Source organism: Lissotriton helveticus, chromosome 7 (genome assembly GCF_964261635.1).
Source record: "Lissotriton helveticus chromosome 7, aLisHel1.1, whole genome shotgun sequence".
Classification (NCBI taxonomy): Eukaryota; Metazoa; Chordata; class Amphibia; order Caudata; family Salamandridae; genus Lissotriton; species Lissotriton helveticus.
Window position 1 is genome coordinate 1,587,879,588 of NC_136068.1, and position 16,984 is coordinate 1,587,896,571.

The 16,984-nt window shown below is 49.2% G+C and overlaps 1 protein-coding gene across 1 annotated transcript in view; it reads right to left on the reverse strand.

Annotated features, from left to right (window-relative positions):
- The window catches only part of GYS1 (glycogen synthase 1), a 228,707-nt gene that overhangs the window by 7,961 nt on the left and 203,762 nt on the right, over window positions 1-16,984 (reverse strand). The window contains exons 12-13 of the mRNA XM_078655153.1: window positions 11,685-11,811; window positions 11,114-11,209 (exon numbers count right to left, since the gene is read on the reverse strand). Of these exons, the coding sequence (XP_078511279.1) occupies window positions 11,114-11,209; window positions 11,685-11,811 (223 nt within the window). The remainder of the gene's footprint in view (window positions 1-11,113; window positions 11,210-11,684; window positions 11,812-16,984) is intronic.

The window sequence follows — 16,984 nt, forward strand, 5'->3', positions numbered from 1 at the left end:
CAAGAGGCCATCATTCCTATGAGTTGCATGAACACTCGAGCTGGAAGAGAGTGTTGCGGTTGGAATTTTGTTAGAAGAGCTTGCATATTTGTTATCCTGGCAGGAGAGGGATAAGCTAGCGCTGTTGAGGTGTTTATTTTGGCACCAAGATATTGTTGTATGGGGTACGGTTGCAGATGGGACTTGGTGTGATTTACTGTGAACCCCAAGTCGTGGAGTAATTGGATGGTGGTGTGAGAGTGTTGTACACACGGACTGTATGAGCTGGCTTTTATGAGCCAGTCGTCGTGTAATGGGAAGACGTGAATGTGCTGTCTTCATAAGTGTGCTGCTACCACCGCCAAGCACTTGGTAAACACTCTTGGTGCTGTTGTGACTCCGAATGGGAGTACTTTGAATTGTTAGTGCTGACCGTCCAGTACAAATCTGAGATACTTTCTGTGAGCTATGTGAATGGGAATGTAGAAATAGGCATCCTTGAGATCTATAGTGGCAAGGAAGTAGTTTTGTAAAAGGAGAGGAAGGATCTGCTAGAGTGTGACCATGTGGAAGTGGTCTGATTGTATGTACAGGATTAGTTGTCTGAGGTCTAGAATATGCCTTAGAGAGCCGTCCTTTTTTGGAATAAGAAAGTACAGGGAGTAAACTCCCTTGTTTTGTTGATGTGGTGGAAGTAGTTCTATTGCGCTTTTTTTGTAGGAGGGATATTACCTCCTGCCTTAGCAGAAGCAAATGCTCTTGTGACATTGGGCGCTGTTTGGGTGGTATGTTTGGGGGGTAGATGTTAGTTCGAGACAGTAACCTGATTGAAATATTTGTCGCACCCACCTGTCTGATGTGATGTTGGTCCAGACAGGAAGGAATTGTTGTAGTCTTCCCCCCCCCAACTGGAGTGGAATGTGGTGTGGCGTGGGAAGTGGAGGGAAGTCATTGGGCAGGGGTGGAGGCAGAGCGGGAGTTGTTAGTTTTGCCTCTGCCTTTGTTGTTGTTACCCCTGTAACCCCCTCTTTGGTAGCCCCTACTGAAAGTGGATTGGGTAAGGGCTTTGTAAGAAGTAGAGGGACTCTCTGAGGAGTAGCCTCTGGTGGTGCTTCTGTATGATGAGCGACTTAAGGAGTGTCTGGGAGCTTGCGACTGCAAGGTTCCCATAGATTTAGCTGTGTCCGTATCCTTTTTCATTTTCTCAAGGGATACGTCCACATTAGGCTCAAATAAGTGTTGCTCATCAAAGGGTTGATTGAGGATGGCACTTTGTACTTCAGGTTTGACACCTGAAATGCGTAGCCAGGCATGCCTACGCAAAAGGACACTGGTATTAATTGCCTTAATCTGCACCACCCCGTGTGTCAGAGGTGGTATCCCCGTCGTCATCATCTTCTAACGGAGTAGGAGATGGTGTAGGGGAGTGATGTGGCAGGGGCGGAGGTGGTGGTGGTGGAGGAAGAGGAGGAGGAGAGGGTATCCCTAGAGGAGAGTTTCAATGTCCTTCCTAGGATGAGGAGCCGGTGCAGGTGTGTCTAATGGTAGTTTTTTAGAACTAAGTCAATAGACCAGTTTTGGGATCCTTTACAAGAGTTTTTTGTGTAGGATCTGGATGAAATAGTTCCTCTGTGGGAGGTAGATCCTTTGGTGCCTAGGTCTTTGGTTCCGAAGGCTTTTTCGGCACCGAATCAGTAGCATCTTTTGGCTTTGAAACATTCTTTTGGAGTGTCTTTGGCCGGTGGAACGTGTGGTTTTTTCAGTTCTGAGGCCTTTCTCGGCTCCGAGGCATGGGAGTCTGGTCCTTCCGGTGGCAATGTTTTGCTCAGCTCAGAGTGAGTTTTTGGTGCCGTGGTGCCGGTGCTAGTCTTCGGCGCAGAGTGCTTAGATGTGGAAGCAGCTGGCACGGAGGAAGAAGATGGCTTCTTTCTCGGTGCCAGTAGGTGTGTGCCAGCACCGGGGGTAGGCTGACTCGAGCCCGAGTCGCCTAAAGGCTTATTAGGCTTCTTTGCCGAGCCCGAAGGCGTGGCATGGGAAGCAGTCTCTCGGTGGGCACCCGGACCCAAAGGCGAGGGTGTGACTGAAGCCTTTTTGGAGGGTGTCGAGGAAGGGTAGGGTTCGACGTGTGTACTTACGACCCGCTGTACCGGAGTGATGTCCTCGACATCTGAGTCGTCGGCCTCAGAGTTGCGGTCGACGCCATGTTCTCGCTCCTGTTCTGGCACGTCGACACCCTCTTGGAAGATGTCTTCTGGGATCGAAGATGATGAGCGAGCTATGGTTCTTCGAGCTAGTCGGTCCCGAATCGTCGGGACCGACTAGCTCGAAGGCTAAGGTTGCACACCTCATGGAGATCGGTGTGGGGAAACTTCGACCTATATTGCGGGTGCTTCTTGAATGGCGTCCTTTCCATTAGCCAGAAGATAAGGCCCAGGTAGGCCCGAAGGCCTTCGACGACCGGAATTGAAGACTTCCAAGTTGTGAAGAGTCGCGTTGATTGGAAACGCGTTCGAGACAATACCATCGAAAAGCGTGAGGATTGCGTGCCGAAGTAAGATCGGTTCCAAACCAGAGCGCAGGAAACACATCCGAGCCCGATGGCAAAAAAAAAACTATCTAAGGATGGAGCCGTTGCCCATGCGCAGTGTAATCCAAAGGAGGAGTCATCTATCTCGTGACTTCCAAAGACTTTTCAGGACAAAAACAACTGCAAACATACGGGCCCAACACTAGGAGGCGATCTATGCATAGTGGAATCTGAGGCTCATATGCCTCGAACATTATATTTTTCATTTGTAGTATGTGTTTCTGTAGATCATATGCTCGGCTTAGATTACAAAGCAGTGCACTCCCATTAAGCAGTGGATAGCAACCAGATGAGGCAGATGTGGACTGTTCGGCCAATTTGAGCCTCATGTTGGCTTGAATATTCACACAATAATGTTAAATGAAAGTGTGCATATGTCAGCTAATGTAGGTCACCTAAGAAAACGTGTCATTGGTGGAATGTTTCAGCAGAACAGTATACAAAGTTTGTTTTGCCTTGCACAGCAGACTTGTATATGCAATTGACGATCCAGCTCGCTAAACCCAACTTGGAAATGGGATTTGCAAGGTAGATTTAGCAACATACACAGAGCAGCTGGTTTGTCTTACAAATACAATATAAAACATTTGTGCCTTCTTAACATCCAACGGTTGTAGTGCTTTCTCCACAACTCACTCTGGGCTTGGAAAAAAAGATTAGTAGCTCAGAGGTTTGGTTGACATAAAACGGGGAAGCTGCCTTGGAGTAAAAGACTATGATTAGCCCAGAAGACAACACAATCCCTGTGTACATAAATGAAAAGTTATTGTACAGCTAGAGCCTGCAGCTCACTGGCTGGGTGCACTTCGAGAGATTACTCTCTTTAGATACACCATGTGGTTCTAAAGATGACTGGAATTTTAAATAGTGTGTTGCCTGCTTTGCACTAAACAGCAATTGCTGCTAAATGTAACCTAATTGATGTCTATGCTAGCCCTGCCTTCTCGAGGTGAAAGAGATAACAAATGATCTATTGCACTGAAGTTTTGTTACTAAAGCAATAATGGACAGGAATATCCACTCTGCTGTATAAAAGCATGAGTAGTGGGCTTGTGAGGCTCTCGCAGGATTAGCATACACTCTTCAGGTAGCTTAAGATGCCCAAACTCTATGTCCTAAAGTGCAAAATCGCAAGGTTCATTCTCTTAAAGTTTGGATGCCTGAGTTGCACCTTAGCTGCAAGGGATGTTGTGTCAGAATATGTGCCTTGATGGGGAGCTTTTCATGTGGCTAGATAGAGTTCCAGAAACGTTAAGAACCAGGGCTGCCTTGCCCAGGTTAATGCCATCAGAACGAGAGTCCCCGAGGTTTGGTTTTTGTCACTACATTTAGTATTAGAGGTAAAAGGGTCAAAGCATAAGCGAATATCCCTGACCAACTGGTCCATAGCGCGTTATGCTTCGACTGTGGGTACCTGTGAATGAAGTTTGGGCATTGTGCTTTTTCTGTGGTGGTGGATAAATTTATCATGGGTGTGCCCCGTAGTTGGACGTATTGGTGAAATACTTGGGGATTTATCTCCAATTCATGTACTTGTTGATGTATCCTGCTAAAGAGGTTTGCAAAGTCATTGTCCACCTTAAGCAGATGCTCTGCACAGTTGTACAGGACTACAAATGGCCCAGTGCCACGCCTTTTGAGCTCTGGCTAACAGAAGAGGTGAGGGAGTCCTCTTCTTTCTAAATGCAATACATGGCTGTCATAGTCTGTCGTCTCAAAGACTGTTTTGTTTCGAACAAGCTTGTAAAATGCTCTGTGAGCAAAATTGTATTGCGGTCGGTTCAACTTAGTTGATGTGATAACCTCTTGGCTCTTGCATCTAGGTACCATGAACTGCCATGTTTTTCAGCAGTGCTCCTGTGCAGCTTGTGAGTGAGGCATACGTGGGGATGGTTACCTGCAGCTGAGTGAGGGTCTAGGAATAGGTCAAGAAAAAGGCAAGCCAGTGACCGATTCCATCACACTAGTTTGTGCTGTATTACGGGAATGAATGAGGCCATCGTTCAAAGCAGCTTCATTACTGTTCTTACAGTTAATGGGGGTGGGATCTGAATAAGGGGACGCAGACTTTGAAATGCCATCACCCTCTCTTGGTTTGGGTAGGCCTCACCTGTTACTGATTGCAGCACTGCTCCTAGGAACACTTAAACCTGTTGTGGCTGAGATGCAACTTTGTGGCGTTCACTTTGAATGTCTGTGTAGAAGCAAAATGCTGCCTAGGTGTGTACTACAATGGGTAAGAATGCCCGCAAGGTATTTATTTACATAAATGTTTTTGACCAATTTTTATGCAAGTCAATATGTCATATCTTGACATCAACATTTCAATTCACAGTTATTTAAAGATAAATTTAAAAAAACAATCATTTAGAATGGAATAAATCCCAAAGCAGGTGTGTGGATTCATAATTTTGTATTAAAAAAATAAATATTTATATATACAATAGGGGGTTCACAAAAAAAAATCAATCAGCATACGACAATGGTTTTTCTTGAATTACATAGATTTTATGGGACCACATACCAAATTATAGAATGTCTAATTCATGCCGAATCCCACAGGGAAACCACGACCCATCAAGAGACATTAATGTTAACATCAGTGATGTTTTGCCAAATTTAAGTTTTGGCCTGCATCCACCTCAAAATCTCATGAAAAGGACGTGACTCTGCGGAATTCAGCGCCATGAAACCTCTGGGTGTACGAGCACTATATAAAATCTTGTTAACATAACAATTGACACAAGGGACACCTCAATCTTAAATGATGTCACGATTAGTCATGACAATATATTTAGAGACTCCTACCGGAGAAAGTTCTCTCAGTCCAACTCGCAATCGCCCATTTTGGGCCTTCAGAGAGAAGCCTTCCATCATCTTGAAATACCCACAGTCCTGAAGATGGTCTCATGGATTACAACGACAGGGACAAAGTCGACGCACTGTCCAATTACCTCTAAAAGTTATTGTCAAATGTGTTATTTGTAGCCGAGTACTGCTTGCTGGACAGGATCAAATACTGAATGTAGGATCTGGATATTCTATACATTGGCATGCGGTCCCTTAAGATGCATGTAATTCAAGAAAAACTGTTGTCAATGTATGTTGACTGATTTTTTGTGAACTCCTACTATATACATATACAATTTAATACAAAATTATTCATCTTTTTATCTGCTTTGGAACTTTTTTCCTCTCTAAATAATTATGTTTTCTTAAATTTATATTTAAATAACTGAATTGAGTTGTTGATGTAAAAATAGGACATATTAAATTGCATACTAATCGGTCAAATACATTAATGTAAATAAATCCCTCGTGGGTATTCTATTATATTATGGTTTATCCAAGACCCTGAAGGAATATTGGGTTGCCCTTTTTCTCTATATGAGTGTGTACTACGCATTGCTGCCGGCTGCTCTCCATCAGCCAATCCTTCAGATATGGAAACACATGAATGGCACAGAGGCAAAGATGCGCTGCAGCCATAGCTAAATAGTTTGTGAATACGCTTGGTGCTGTAGAAACCCCCAAGGGCAGCACCTTGAATTGATAATGTACAACACTTAACACAAATCTTAGGTAGTGATGATGGGCCAGATGAATGAGGATGTGTCATTACGTTGAAGGGTCGCAATATGATCTCTTAGGGGTAAACAACCCTGACCACAAAACCGCCACCCGCATGTTATTACAACGCGGTCGTTACAACGACTGCATTGTAACAACGCATATAATTACCACTCAAGTCGTAACAACGACTTGCGGAGGGAGGAGAAGGTGTTGGATTTACAATCCAACACCTTCCCTATTGACCGCACAGACTGAGGTTGGAATAGTAGTGTAGAGGCCCGAGGTCAAGCATAGCCAGCAGGGCACCTTCCTTTTTGGGGATGAAGAAATACAGTACGTAAACACTCTGCCCCACTGGCGTAGGGGCCTGGCTTCAAAGGCTCTTTTGCTGAGGTGCGCTTGTACTCCCTGAGCCATCACTGGTGTTCTAGGCTGACAAAGTGACATTGTTCTGTTTGGTGGTTTGATGTGCAAGTCCAAGAAGTATGCCTTATTGTAGGAGCTACTGGTCTGAGGGTATATTCTCCCACTGAGGAAAGAATAATCAGATACTCCCTCACAGGTGTTCTGTGATGGGGGAGCAATGGTATGGGTAGAAGGTATTTATAAAGCGCACTGCGACTCAACACGGAACATCCTGGCGCCAGTAGGTTGCTGTATGGGTTTGAAGGGGCCCTAATTGGATCCACCTCTATCATCACCTCGGCCGTTGCCTCTGAATCCTCCTCTCAGAAACAACTTCTGGCCCAGAGTTTCCTGATAGGACTAGTGTGGCTGGCATCCTATATGCTGCGAAAGCGTAGCAGTCTTGATGCTTCCTCTTGTCTTTTGATGGCAAGACACAGATGTTGAGGGCTTGGGCTGGAGCATGGCCATTACATTTGCCGTACTGGTATCCTTTTTGATTATCCACAGCATGGGGTCAACCTGAGGGCCAAATAAGTGATCCCCGTTGGAAAGGACACTTCTGAGATGGTGTTGCACTTTAGGGTGGAACCTGGATAACCAAGCCCCGTCTGTCTACTTGGCTCTCCCACCTCTATTTGTTGGGCATCTCCGTCAAATGTTATGTTACAGATCACTTGTATAGCTCACGTAAACGGAGGTTTCTTGGTGCTGTGGACTATTCTATTCTGTTCTTTGAGTCTTGTAGAGCACATAGCTACCTCAAGGCCTGCAGGGCCAGAACAGAATCACTACTAACTGATCACCGGAAGAACTATTTGCCGAAAAAAAAAACAGGTTTTCAAGGCTTTAGGGAAAGAAGGTTTGTTGGGAAGCTGGCGCAGTGCAAGGGTGTTCCAGAGTTTGGGGCCCAGATGAAAAAAAGACTAGACGTCCCAGCGAGATCTGCTAAACTTGGGAACCTGTAGACGGGGAGCTGAGGAGGATCCAAGTGACCTTCCAGGAACGTATGGGATAGCGAATGATCTTAGCAGAGCAGGACCTCCCTTATAGAGTGATTATGCAGAATGCAAAAGGCCTTAAGTTGAATCCGCTGTTCCACAGGGAGCCAATGGAGATCCTTCAGAGCTGTTTTTGCAGAATGATGTTTGGTCCGTAGCCTTTCTGTCACATAACGAGGAGAGCCAAGGTACAGAACATTGCCATAATCAAGGAGGGAGATAATAAGATCCTGTACAATTAGTCATCTAGTTAGGAAAGGGAGGAGATTTAGGACTTTTCTTAGTACTCTCAGAACACCAAAGCAATTGATTGCATGTTTTTAGCTTGGTGCTCCATGGTAAAACTGGAGTCTAACCACATTCCAAGTCTCTTTGCCATCTCTTTGGGGCTGGGAAGTCTCTCAAGAAAAACAGGCACAGGATTTAAGACTTTCCTACTAAAGTTATTGCCCAATAGCATAACCTCAGTCTTGTCTTTGTTGAGCTCCAATTTACAGTTGGCCATCCAGCTGGCCATCTCATGAGAAGCTGCTAAATTGTGGTGGTTAGGGGTGAGATCAGGGGAAATGGATATCACCAGCTGGGTTTCATCAGTGTAAGAGACCAAAGACAACCCAAAGGAGCCAACTCTTTCAGCAAGGGGATACATAAACAAATTAAAAAGAGTAGGGCTAAGGGAGGACCCCTGCGGTACCCCACAGCTTAGGGAAAGACAGAGCACCAGGAATGATCAAGCACCTGAAATGTTCTAGCCTTCAACAAGGAGGAGAGCCATTTCAAGGTACGGCCAACGACATCTACTTTTGATAACCTATGGATAAGTGTGGCATGATCTTCTGTGTCGAACGCCACGCTAAAGTCTAAGAATAATGGCTGCTGACCTTCATTTGTCCAGCAAAGATCTACGTTTCTCAACCACAGTCAGCAGGGCTGTTTCTGTGCTATGGTGTGATCTGAACTCCATTTGCGTGGGGTGGAGAATTTCATTGGACTCAAGGAAAGTGGAAAGATGTCTATTGACATGCTTTTCTGAGAGTTTCCAGGAGTTTCGATGGGCTTGGCAGCAAGGAGATTGGCCTATAATTACTCAGGGAAAGAGGGTCTAGCCTGGACTTTTTAAAAAGGGGCTAAGCTGCTTCCAATGCGGGGGTCTTGCCCACTGGCGAGGGAGAGATTCAGCAGTTCTGCCATAGTGGAGACAATACTGTCGGACCCTTGAAGGAAAATATGAACGGGGCAGGGTCCAGAGGAGAACTCGACTTTACTGCCTTAAAATTTATGAGAAAGCCAGCTGTGAGGTCAGGAAAGGCCGGAAGGGTCCTTTCCGGCTGCATTAGATAGAGCTTGCTTCCTGAGGGCTCTTCGATGACTGGACCGTCCAAGAAGGCAGAATAAATATCTAATATCTTCTTTTGAAAGAAGAGAGCCAGATAATTGCTACGCTCAACCGAGCCTTCTGATGCCCTTAAAAACTCTGAATATCTCCTTGGAGAGTTGGCAGAGTCCTCGATTTTGGTGGAAAAATAGGCAGTTTGAGAAGCTTTAATCTCTGCATGATAGTGTCTAATTGCAATCCTAAAGCTTTGCTAGCTTCATCATAGGACTTTCTCAAACATCTTTCCAGACGTTTGCAGTCTTCCAAGATTAATTTAGGCCAGAGTTGTTCCAACTTCTGGCTGAAGGTCTGGCATGGTGGACAGTAGAGGCAGATAAGACTAGAGGAAGCAAAAAATGGTCTCGCTTTGAGGAATAGCGCTTTCCAGCTGAAGGTTCATGATATAACTGAATATTAGGTCAAAGGTATGGTTTTTTCGTGGGTGTGTCCTTTCCCTAATTACCTTAGTTGTAGGGATACAAGATCTTGTAGCAGGCTCTTGGGAGGCAGCATTATTGGGATCATCCAGGTATAGACTAAAATCACAAGGATGGTGAAACTGGCCCAGTTTACAGTTAAACCAGCAACTACAGCGGGGAGAGCATGGAAAAAATGGGTATACGGGCCCGGTGGTCTGTACACACAAGAACCGCTAAAGAGAAGGAAAAATTAGGCCTCCCTACTCCCACATGCCCTGAGCACGGAGGGGTGGGAGGTGGAGTTGGGTGGGAGGTGGAGTTGGGTGGGAGGTGAGGATCGTTCACTCCGATATGGGTGCTGCTGGTAAATGTTTAAGCTAGTATTAATGCAGGGAGGGCCCGTCCATAGACTGTAGCTGAATAAGCTTCCTTTGCTCTCTCAGAGACAGTCCTCCAACCTTTACTTCCAAGGAGGCCAGTGCCTCTCACTGGTCTCCAATGCTTGCTCTTCCGGCCCCTCCTTGGGGCTGGAAGTATGAACCTTCCGCTGCTGGTGTGCACGTTCCAAGCATACCTCCATGCACGCGCTCCGCCATCCCTTACAGACAGCCTGTCCAACCCCCCCCCCCCACGTTCCCTAAACTGTACTATGGACACCTCGTTCTTGAGTTTCCCAAACGTTACCCTTCACATGTGTCCAGGGCTTTAAGTGGGATGAAAAAACTAGGGGGTCTCAAGCGGGCGAGGCCAATGTAATTAAGGGCGTGGCTTAAAAACACAAGCTAAAAATCTGTGTTTAGCATAGTGTGCCGCTGGACTGTTTTTTGTTGTTTGTATCTTTAAATCCAGATATATGATACAACAAATAACATCATACTTACAACAAATCAGGACTATTGGCTTTGTCAATGGTTGTTAGTTGCATAAGATAAATAAGCAGCAACTGCGGCTTGTATATAATACTGAAAAAGCTTCCACATAAAGACCTGGTGACACCACAACAATGTTGCTGCGCCTTAGTTCCGAAAGGAGAAGAGAAATCCAGAGATAAACGGACTCTCTTCAAAGGACTTCTCTTCCCCTATAACGCACGAAAAAAGAAGGACCTCCTGGGCCAGGGCACAAAACAGAGCCCGATAGAGACCCGTTTCGAGGCCTCCGTAAAAAAACTGCCGGTGCTCAGACCCTGTGAGACCCGGCCCACTTAAAGCCCTGCATGTGTCTCTGCTCTCCCACCACATGCCCTGGCCTTCTCCCCTATCTTGCTCCGTCCACCCTTGAAGCGCTTTGGAATCCCTCTCCCCTGCTCCCCTCTCCCTGTCTTTGAGCTGAATGCTTCCTGGCTTGGTCCCCTCCCCGTACCCCATATTTAGTCGTGCTTCCCTCAGTATCACTCTTCCAGTGTCTCTCTCTGCCTCCAGAGTCTTGAATTCGGCTCAGGTGACCGGAGGGTTACGTCATCTAACATAAATGCATGTTTGTTTGGTGCCAGAAGTGGCTTAGTAAAGTTCGCAAAAAAGAACAACACAACTTCAGATATCCGTGGATGAACAGCTGTCACTGAGAAATACAGTGACGTGATCTGGAGTTCACGGTGAGCAATGCCTCCGACCTCTATCCTTCTGAGGTCGGTAAATTGAGTATCACAAAATCTGGCATAGGTGCGGTATCACAACAATTAAAAGCAGACGTTGACCATGCGCCAATCCATGTAATATACAAGAAGCAGAGGAAGGGGGCGGCGTCGCGATGCACCCAGCACAGAAGTACTGACCGTAGGCCGAGGGGTCCGCGATGTGCTCTTCCATGAAGCAACCGAAGCCGGACAGGTTGGTGGAAATGCTGGGTATCCCCATCACGGTGCATTCGGCTAAGAAAGGAGAGAAGACAGGAGGTTTACTCTCGCGTGCACCTCACGGTGAGACACGACAAAGGCCAGGACAGCATTCAAATCATGTTACGAGGACGTCACTGATAAGACATGCATACTATCTAAGTGAGATCATTACAATAACGGGATTTGGAGAGGAAAGGAGTCATAATTGACAATTCGAGTGCCATTCTCTATTCAGCCACAAGGTGGCAGGATAATACAAAGAATGGACACCAACAGCACCTCAATGGTGCAAAAATCGAGCGAGAGATTAATAACGAGCAAGGCAAATAAAAAGAGCGAAAGAAGAATGCAAATTGCAACAAGAAGCGATGAAGAAAATGTAAAAGGGCTAAAATTAAAACCAAACAGGACCACAATAAATAGTAAGTGAAGAGAAGAATACATCAAGACAAAGGGGAAAAGCAAAGGGTACCTCACAATGGGTAACAGCGGAGAGGTGAGCTCTTACCAGGCGTGTAACCCCAGGGTTCATAGTAGGAGGGAAAGACCCCCAGGTGGCATCCACGCACAAACTCCTCATAATCCACCGGCAGGAGTGGGCTGGTGGAGGACAGGAACTCTGGGTGGAAAATAACCTGCGAGGAGGAGACAGGAGAGTGTTAATGCACAAAGAGAGGAGGGGGAAGACACTGAGCCTGTTAATGCAGAGGGGAAGACCATCAGTACACTAATGCACACCTAGGAACAACAGCAGAGAGGTGACAGAAGGAAGGAAATACAGGTGGAAAGTAACATGAGAGAATGAGGCTGGAGAGTGTTAATGCACACCTGAAGAAAGGAGGAGGAAGACACTGAGCCTGTTAATCCACACCTTAGCAGAGGGGGAAGACCATCAGAACACTAATGCACACCCATCAACAACAGCAGATAGGTGGCAGAAGGAAGGAAATACAGGTGGAAAATAACATGAGAGAATGAGGCTGGAGACATCTAGCAACAGCAAAGAGGTGGCAGAAAGAAGGAAATACAGGTGGAAAATAACATGAGAGAATGAGGCTTGAGAGTGTTAATGCACACCTAGAGAGAGTAGGAAGTCACTGAACGTGTTAATGCACACCTAAGCAGAGGGGCAGACCTTCAGAACACTAATGCACACCTAGCAACCAGGGCCGGTCCTAGGATTTGCGTGGCCCTGGGCTAAAAGGCAACGTGCGAGGCCCCCTCTAATTTAGATAAGTGGCCCCCTGCAAGGAGACCATTACCCCCAGGTCCCTACGTCCTCGACACCTTCCTAACTAATGAGATGATACTATCTCTGTCAGAAAAAAGAAAAGGAAGGAATGCTGGACCTACCCTCCCCCTCCCGCCGGGAGTACATAAGGGTACATGTCCCAGCATTCCCCCTGTTTCTTTTTTCTGTCATTCTGACAGGGATTGCTGGGGCGCGAGGAGCTTGGGATAGGCTCCTGCGCCGAACTTACCTCCGCTGGGGCTTCGTTGTCCTCGGCGGCTTGGATGTCCTCTCCCTCCCTGCTGGGCTTGGGGGGAGTGGCGCGGGCTGCGTCTGACGCTCCTCTGGGCCGCGCGTGGATGTTGGACCGCGTGGGCCCCGCGTCTGCCCGATGGCCGCCCCTCCTGCCTGCCGGGCTTGTTAGGGGGCGCGGCCGCCTTCGCGTCTTTGGTTGGCTGGGTTGGGTATGCCTTCCTGTCATGGCGCTGCCTGACTTCCGGTATGGACGTAGTCAGGCGCTTCTGTCCGGTCGTTTTTTCTGCTGGTATAAACGAGGGCAGCTGGTGAGTACCGCGTAGCGGTTTTTCCTTCGTTGTGCTGTTTGCTTTTGATACTGCAGCCTGTGTTGTTCCTCTGCTGTACAGGATGGGGAAAAGTTCGAGGAAGAGGCATCACAGGGGGAGGTCCTCTTCTTCTTCTTCTTCCAGTGACTCACGTTCTCCTTCTCCTGCCCGGTCCAGACGCCGTGGTAGAGGTGGGGATGCGCGCTTGAAGCGCTTGATCAGGGAGACCCTTTCAGAGATGGGTTCTGGTGGTGCAGGTCGCAAGGCTCATGCTGCGGATTCCGGTTCTTCTGCTTCTTCTGCTGACGAGTCGGCTTTGACTGGGGACTCTATGCTGAAGGGGAAGTATATAGACAAGGACGCTCTTCCTGGTATCCTGAAGCACGTGAAGCAGAATATGGGCTTTGCTGATGACGCTGTTCCCAGTACTTCGGGCGGTTCTTTGCTCCGCCAGTTCCAGAGTTCTGCCACGGTGGATGTTCCTGTTCATCCCTTTATTAAGGATGTCCTGAAGAGGGAGTGGGCTGATCCAGATCGCATTCTGGTTCCACGCTTTATGGCCCGTCTTTACCCCCTCCGGGATATGGCTACGGATCTTCCTGATTCGATCCCCATTGACTCCTTTGTTGCAAGTTTGGTGGGTCGCACTTCCTTGTCTGAGGACGCTGTGCTGAAGGACCCTGTGGATAAGAAGGCTGACGGGGCTCTGAGGAAAGTTTATTCTGGCTCTCATCTGGCCTTGAGAGCCGGGGTTTATGGTACTTATTTGTCGCAGTCTCTGCTGGCGGACATTAAGTCTCTTTACCAGTCGATGGACGATGCCACGGACTGTTCGAGTCTTCTTGAACACATTGAGCGACAGGTTGAACTTATGTCCGATGTGTCCTTTGATGTGGTGCGCGCTGCTGCTCTTTCTGGTGGGGCCTGTGTGGCGGCTCGTCGCAGTCTTGTTCTTAAGGACTGGAAGACTGACTCTGCGCAGAAGGCTTGTGCCTTGCGTTTGCCCTTTCAGGGTTCTATGCTGTTTGGGGGGGAGTTGGAGTCCAAACTGCACAAGCTGTTTAAAGAGAAGAAGCATTCCTCTTCTTTTAAGGGTTCTGCTTCTGCTGCTGCTTCTTCTGCCCCCTATAAGTCTAAATCTTTCTTTCGGCCTTCCTTTCGTGGGAAGTTTGGGAAGGGCCGAGGGAAGTTTTCTTCTGGCGGTGGTCGGGACCGTAAGGCTAGGTCTCCTCCTCCCCCGAAGCCTCGCTCCTGACTCATTGGCTGTGGTTCCTGGGTTGTTGGTAGGAGGGCGGCTGCACTTCTTCCTGGATGCCTGGGTTCAGTCATGTTCAGACGTTTGGGTGTTGGATGTTCTGCGGGAGGGTTACGAGGTGGAGTTTTCTGTTCCCCCTCCAGATTCCGGCCTCCGCCCGACTCCCTGGCCTGCTTGCCGGTCCAAGAGGGCCCACCTAGTCCAAGGGGTGAAGGATCTTCTTCGGAAGGGGGCTGTTCAGGCAGTTCCTCCTTCGGAGGTGGGGTCGGGATTCTATTCCCTGATTTTTCTGGTGCCCAAGAATACCGGGGGTTTCCGCCTGGTCATGGATTTGAGGGTCATGAACCAGGGGGTGTTGCGGATTCCCTTCCGCATGGAGACCTTGCAGCGGATTATTCCTTTGGTGCTACCGGGTCACTTCATGTGTACCCTGGATCTGCAGGACACCTATTACCATGTTCCGGTGCATCCCAGGTCCCGTCGCTTCCTGAGATTTTGTGTTCAGGGGTGCCACTTTCAGTTCAGGGTTTTGCCCTTCGGCCTTCGCTCTGCCCCGAGGGTCTTTACGAAAGTTGTCGCCCCCTTGGTTGCCTGGCTTCATCTCCGGGGGGTGATGGTGTATCCCTATTTAGACGATTGGTTGATCCATGCTCCTTCTCGGGTCCTGTTGTTGGAGGCGAGAGAGTTGGTGTGCGCGGAGTTACGGCGGCACGGTTTTCTGATCAATCTGCCGAAGTGCCAGCTGACTCCTTCCCAGGATCTGGTGTTCATTGGGGCTCGGTTTCGCACAGACCTCAACCGTGTGTTCCTGCCGGATCCTCGGGTTGTGTCCCTGTTGTCCCTTGCTCGAAGGTTCCGAGCGGGGGGTTCCTTTCGGGTGCGCCTCTGGTTGCGTCTTATGGGTCTGATGGCAGCGACTGTCTTTACGGTGGCTTGGGCTCGTTTTCACCTCCGCCCCTTGTGGAGTTACCTTCTGTCTCTCTGGGATCCGTTGTCCCGCGATTGGGAATGTCTTGTGCCCGTGTCTCCTGTGGTCCTGCCTGCTCTGCTTTGGTGGTCGGATCCGGTCCATCTGTCTCAGGGGCTCCCCTTGCAGCCAGCTCCGTCGCTGGTCTTGACGACGGATGCCAGCGCTTTGGGGTGGGGGGCGACCTTGGGATCTCGGTCCCTTCAGGGTCGTTGGTCCCGACTGGAGAGTCGCAGGTCTTCCAACTGGCGGGAGTTGACGGCTGTGTCCCGTGCCGTGATGGGTTTTCGGGCGTGTTTGCTGGGCAGGAACGTCCTGGTGAGGTCGGACAATATGGTGTCGGTGGCCTATCTCAACCATCAGGGGGGGGCCCGTTCGGCTTCCTTGAACGCAGTGGTGGTTCCCTTGTTTTGTTGGGCGGAGGGTCATCTGCTGTCTCTGGCTGCGATTCATATCAAGGGGGTGGACAATTGTGCGGCGGATGTCCTGAGTCGCTGCTTTCCGGCACCTCTGGAGTTGTCTCTCACCCGGGTTGCGTTTCGGCTTGTGTGCGGGAGGTTTGGGCTTCCCTTTCTGGACCTCTTTGCCTCCCGGCTGAATGCGCAGCTTCCCCGCTTCTGCTCCAGGTTTCGGCAGGAGGGTTGTTGGGGGGTGGATGCCCTGTCGGTTCCCTGGCCTTCCCGCCTGCTCTATGCCTTTCCCCCTCTGGCTCTGATTCCCAGGTTTCTGTCCCGTCTGTGTCTGGAGGATCGGGAGGTGGTTGTGGTTCTGCCCTTTTGGCCTCGGAGGTCTTGGTTTCCGACGGTTCGTCTTCTGGCTGTGCGGGGCCCTTGGTTTCTCCCTCTTTCCCCGTCTCCCTTGAGGTCCTCCCATCCCCTGTCTCTTCTCCGCTTGCGGCTGTCGGTGTGGAGGTTGAGAGGCAGGGGTGGCGGCGGCGTGGGTTCCCGGAACATTTAGCTGTTGCCATTCAGGGTTCCCGTAGACCTTCTACTCTCCTGTCCTATGATCGCCACTGGGGTAATTTCAGTCGTTGGTGTTCGACCTTGGACCTTTCCCCTTTGCACTGTTCTTTGCAGGCTGTGCTTCAGTTTTTGTGGGAGGGTTTTGAGAAGGGTTGGGCTGTGTCCACCTTGCGTGCCCAGTGGGCGGCTGTCCGGGCTTTTCGTTCCCCGTGGGGGAATCTGTCTGATGATGAGGACTTGGTCTCCAGGCTGCTCCGTGGTTTTTCTCTTTCTCGTCCAGTTTCCCGGCCTTCTTTTCCCCTGTGGGATTTGCCCTTGGTCCTGCGGGCCTTGGTTGCTCCTCCTTTTGAGCCATTGTCGGAGGTGGATTTGAAGTTTGTGACCTTGAAGGTTGTGTTCTTGGTGGCCATCACGTCTGCCCGGCGCCTTGGCGAGTTGGGGGCCTTGATGTCTCGGGAACCTTTCCTGTCCTTTTCGGAGGGCGGGGTGGTGCTCCGCCTTGATTCCTCCTTCGTGCCTAAGGTCGCTTCTCAGTTTCACCGGTCCCAGGAGTTGGTCTTGCCTGCGTTGGGTTCTGTTCTGGATTCCCCGGGGGGTACCTGTTGGTCCTTGTTGGATGTGTGCCGGGCTTTGCGTGTTTATCTTGAGCGCACGGCGGCTATTCGGTTGACTGACTCCCTGTTTGTCTCCTTTGGGGCTGCTTCCCGTGGGCGTAAGGCTTCGTCTGTGTCCATTGGTCGCTGGCTGAAGCAGGTCATTTCCTTGGCCTATTCTCTTTCTGGGGCCCCTCCTCCTGTGGGTGTTCAGGGTCGTTCTACGAGGGGGGTGGC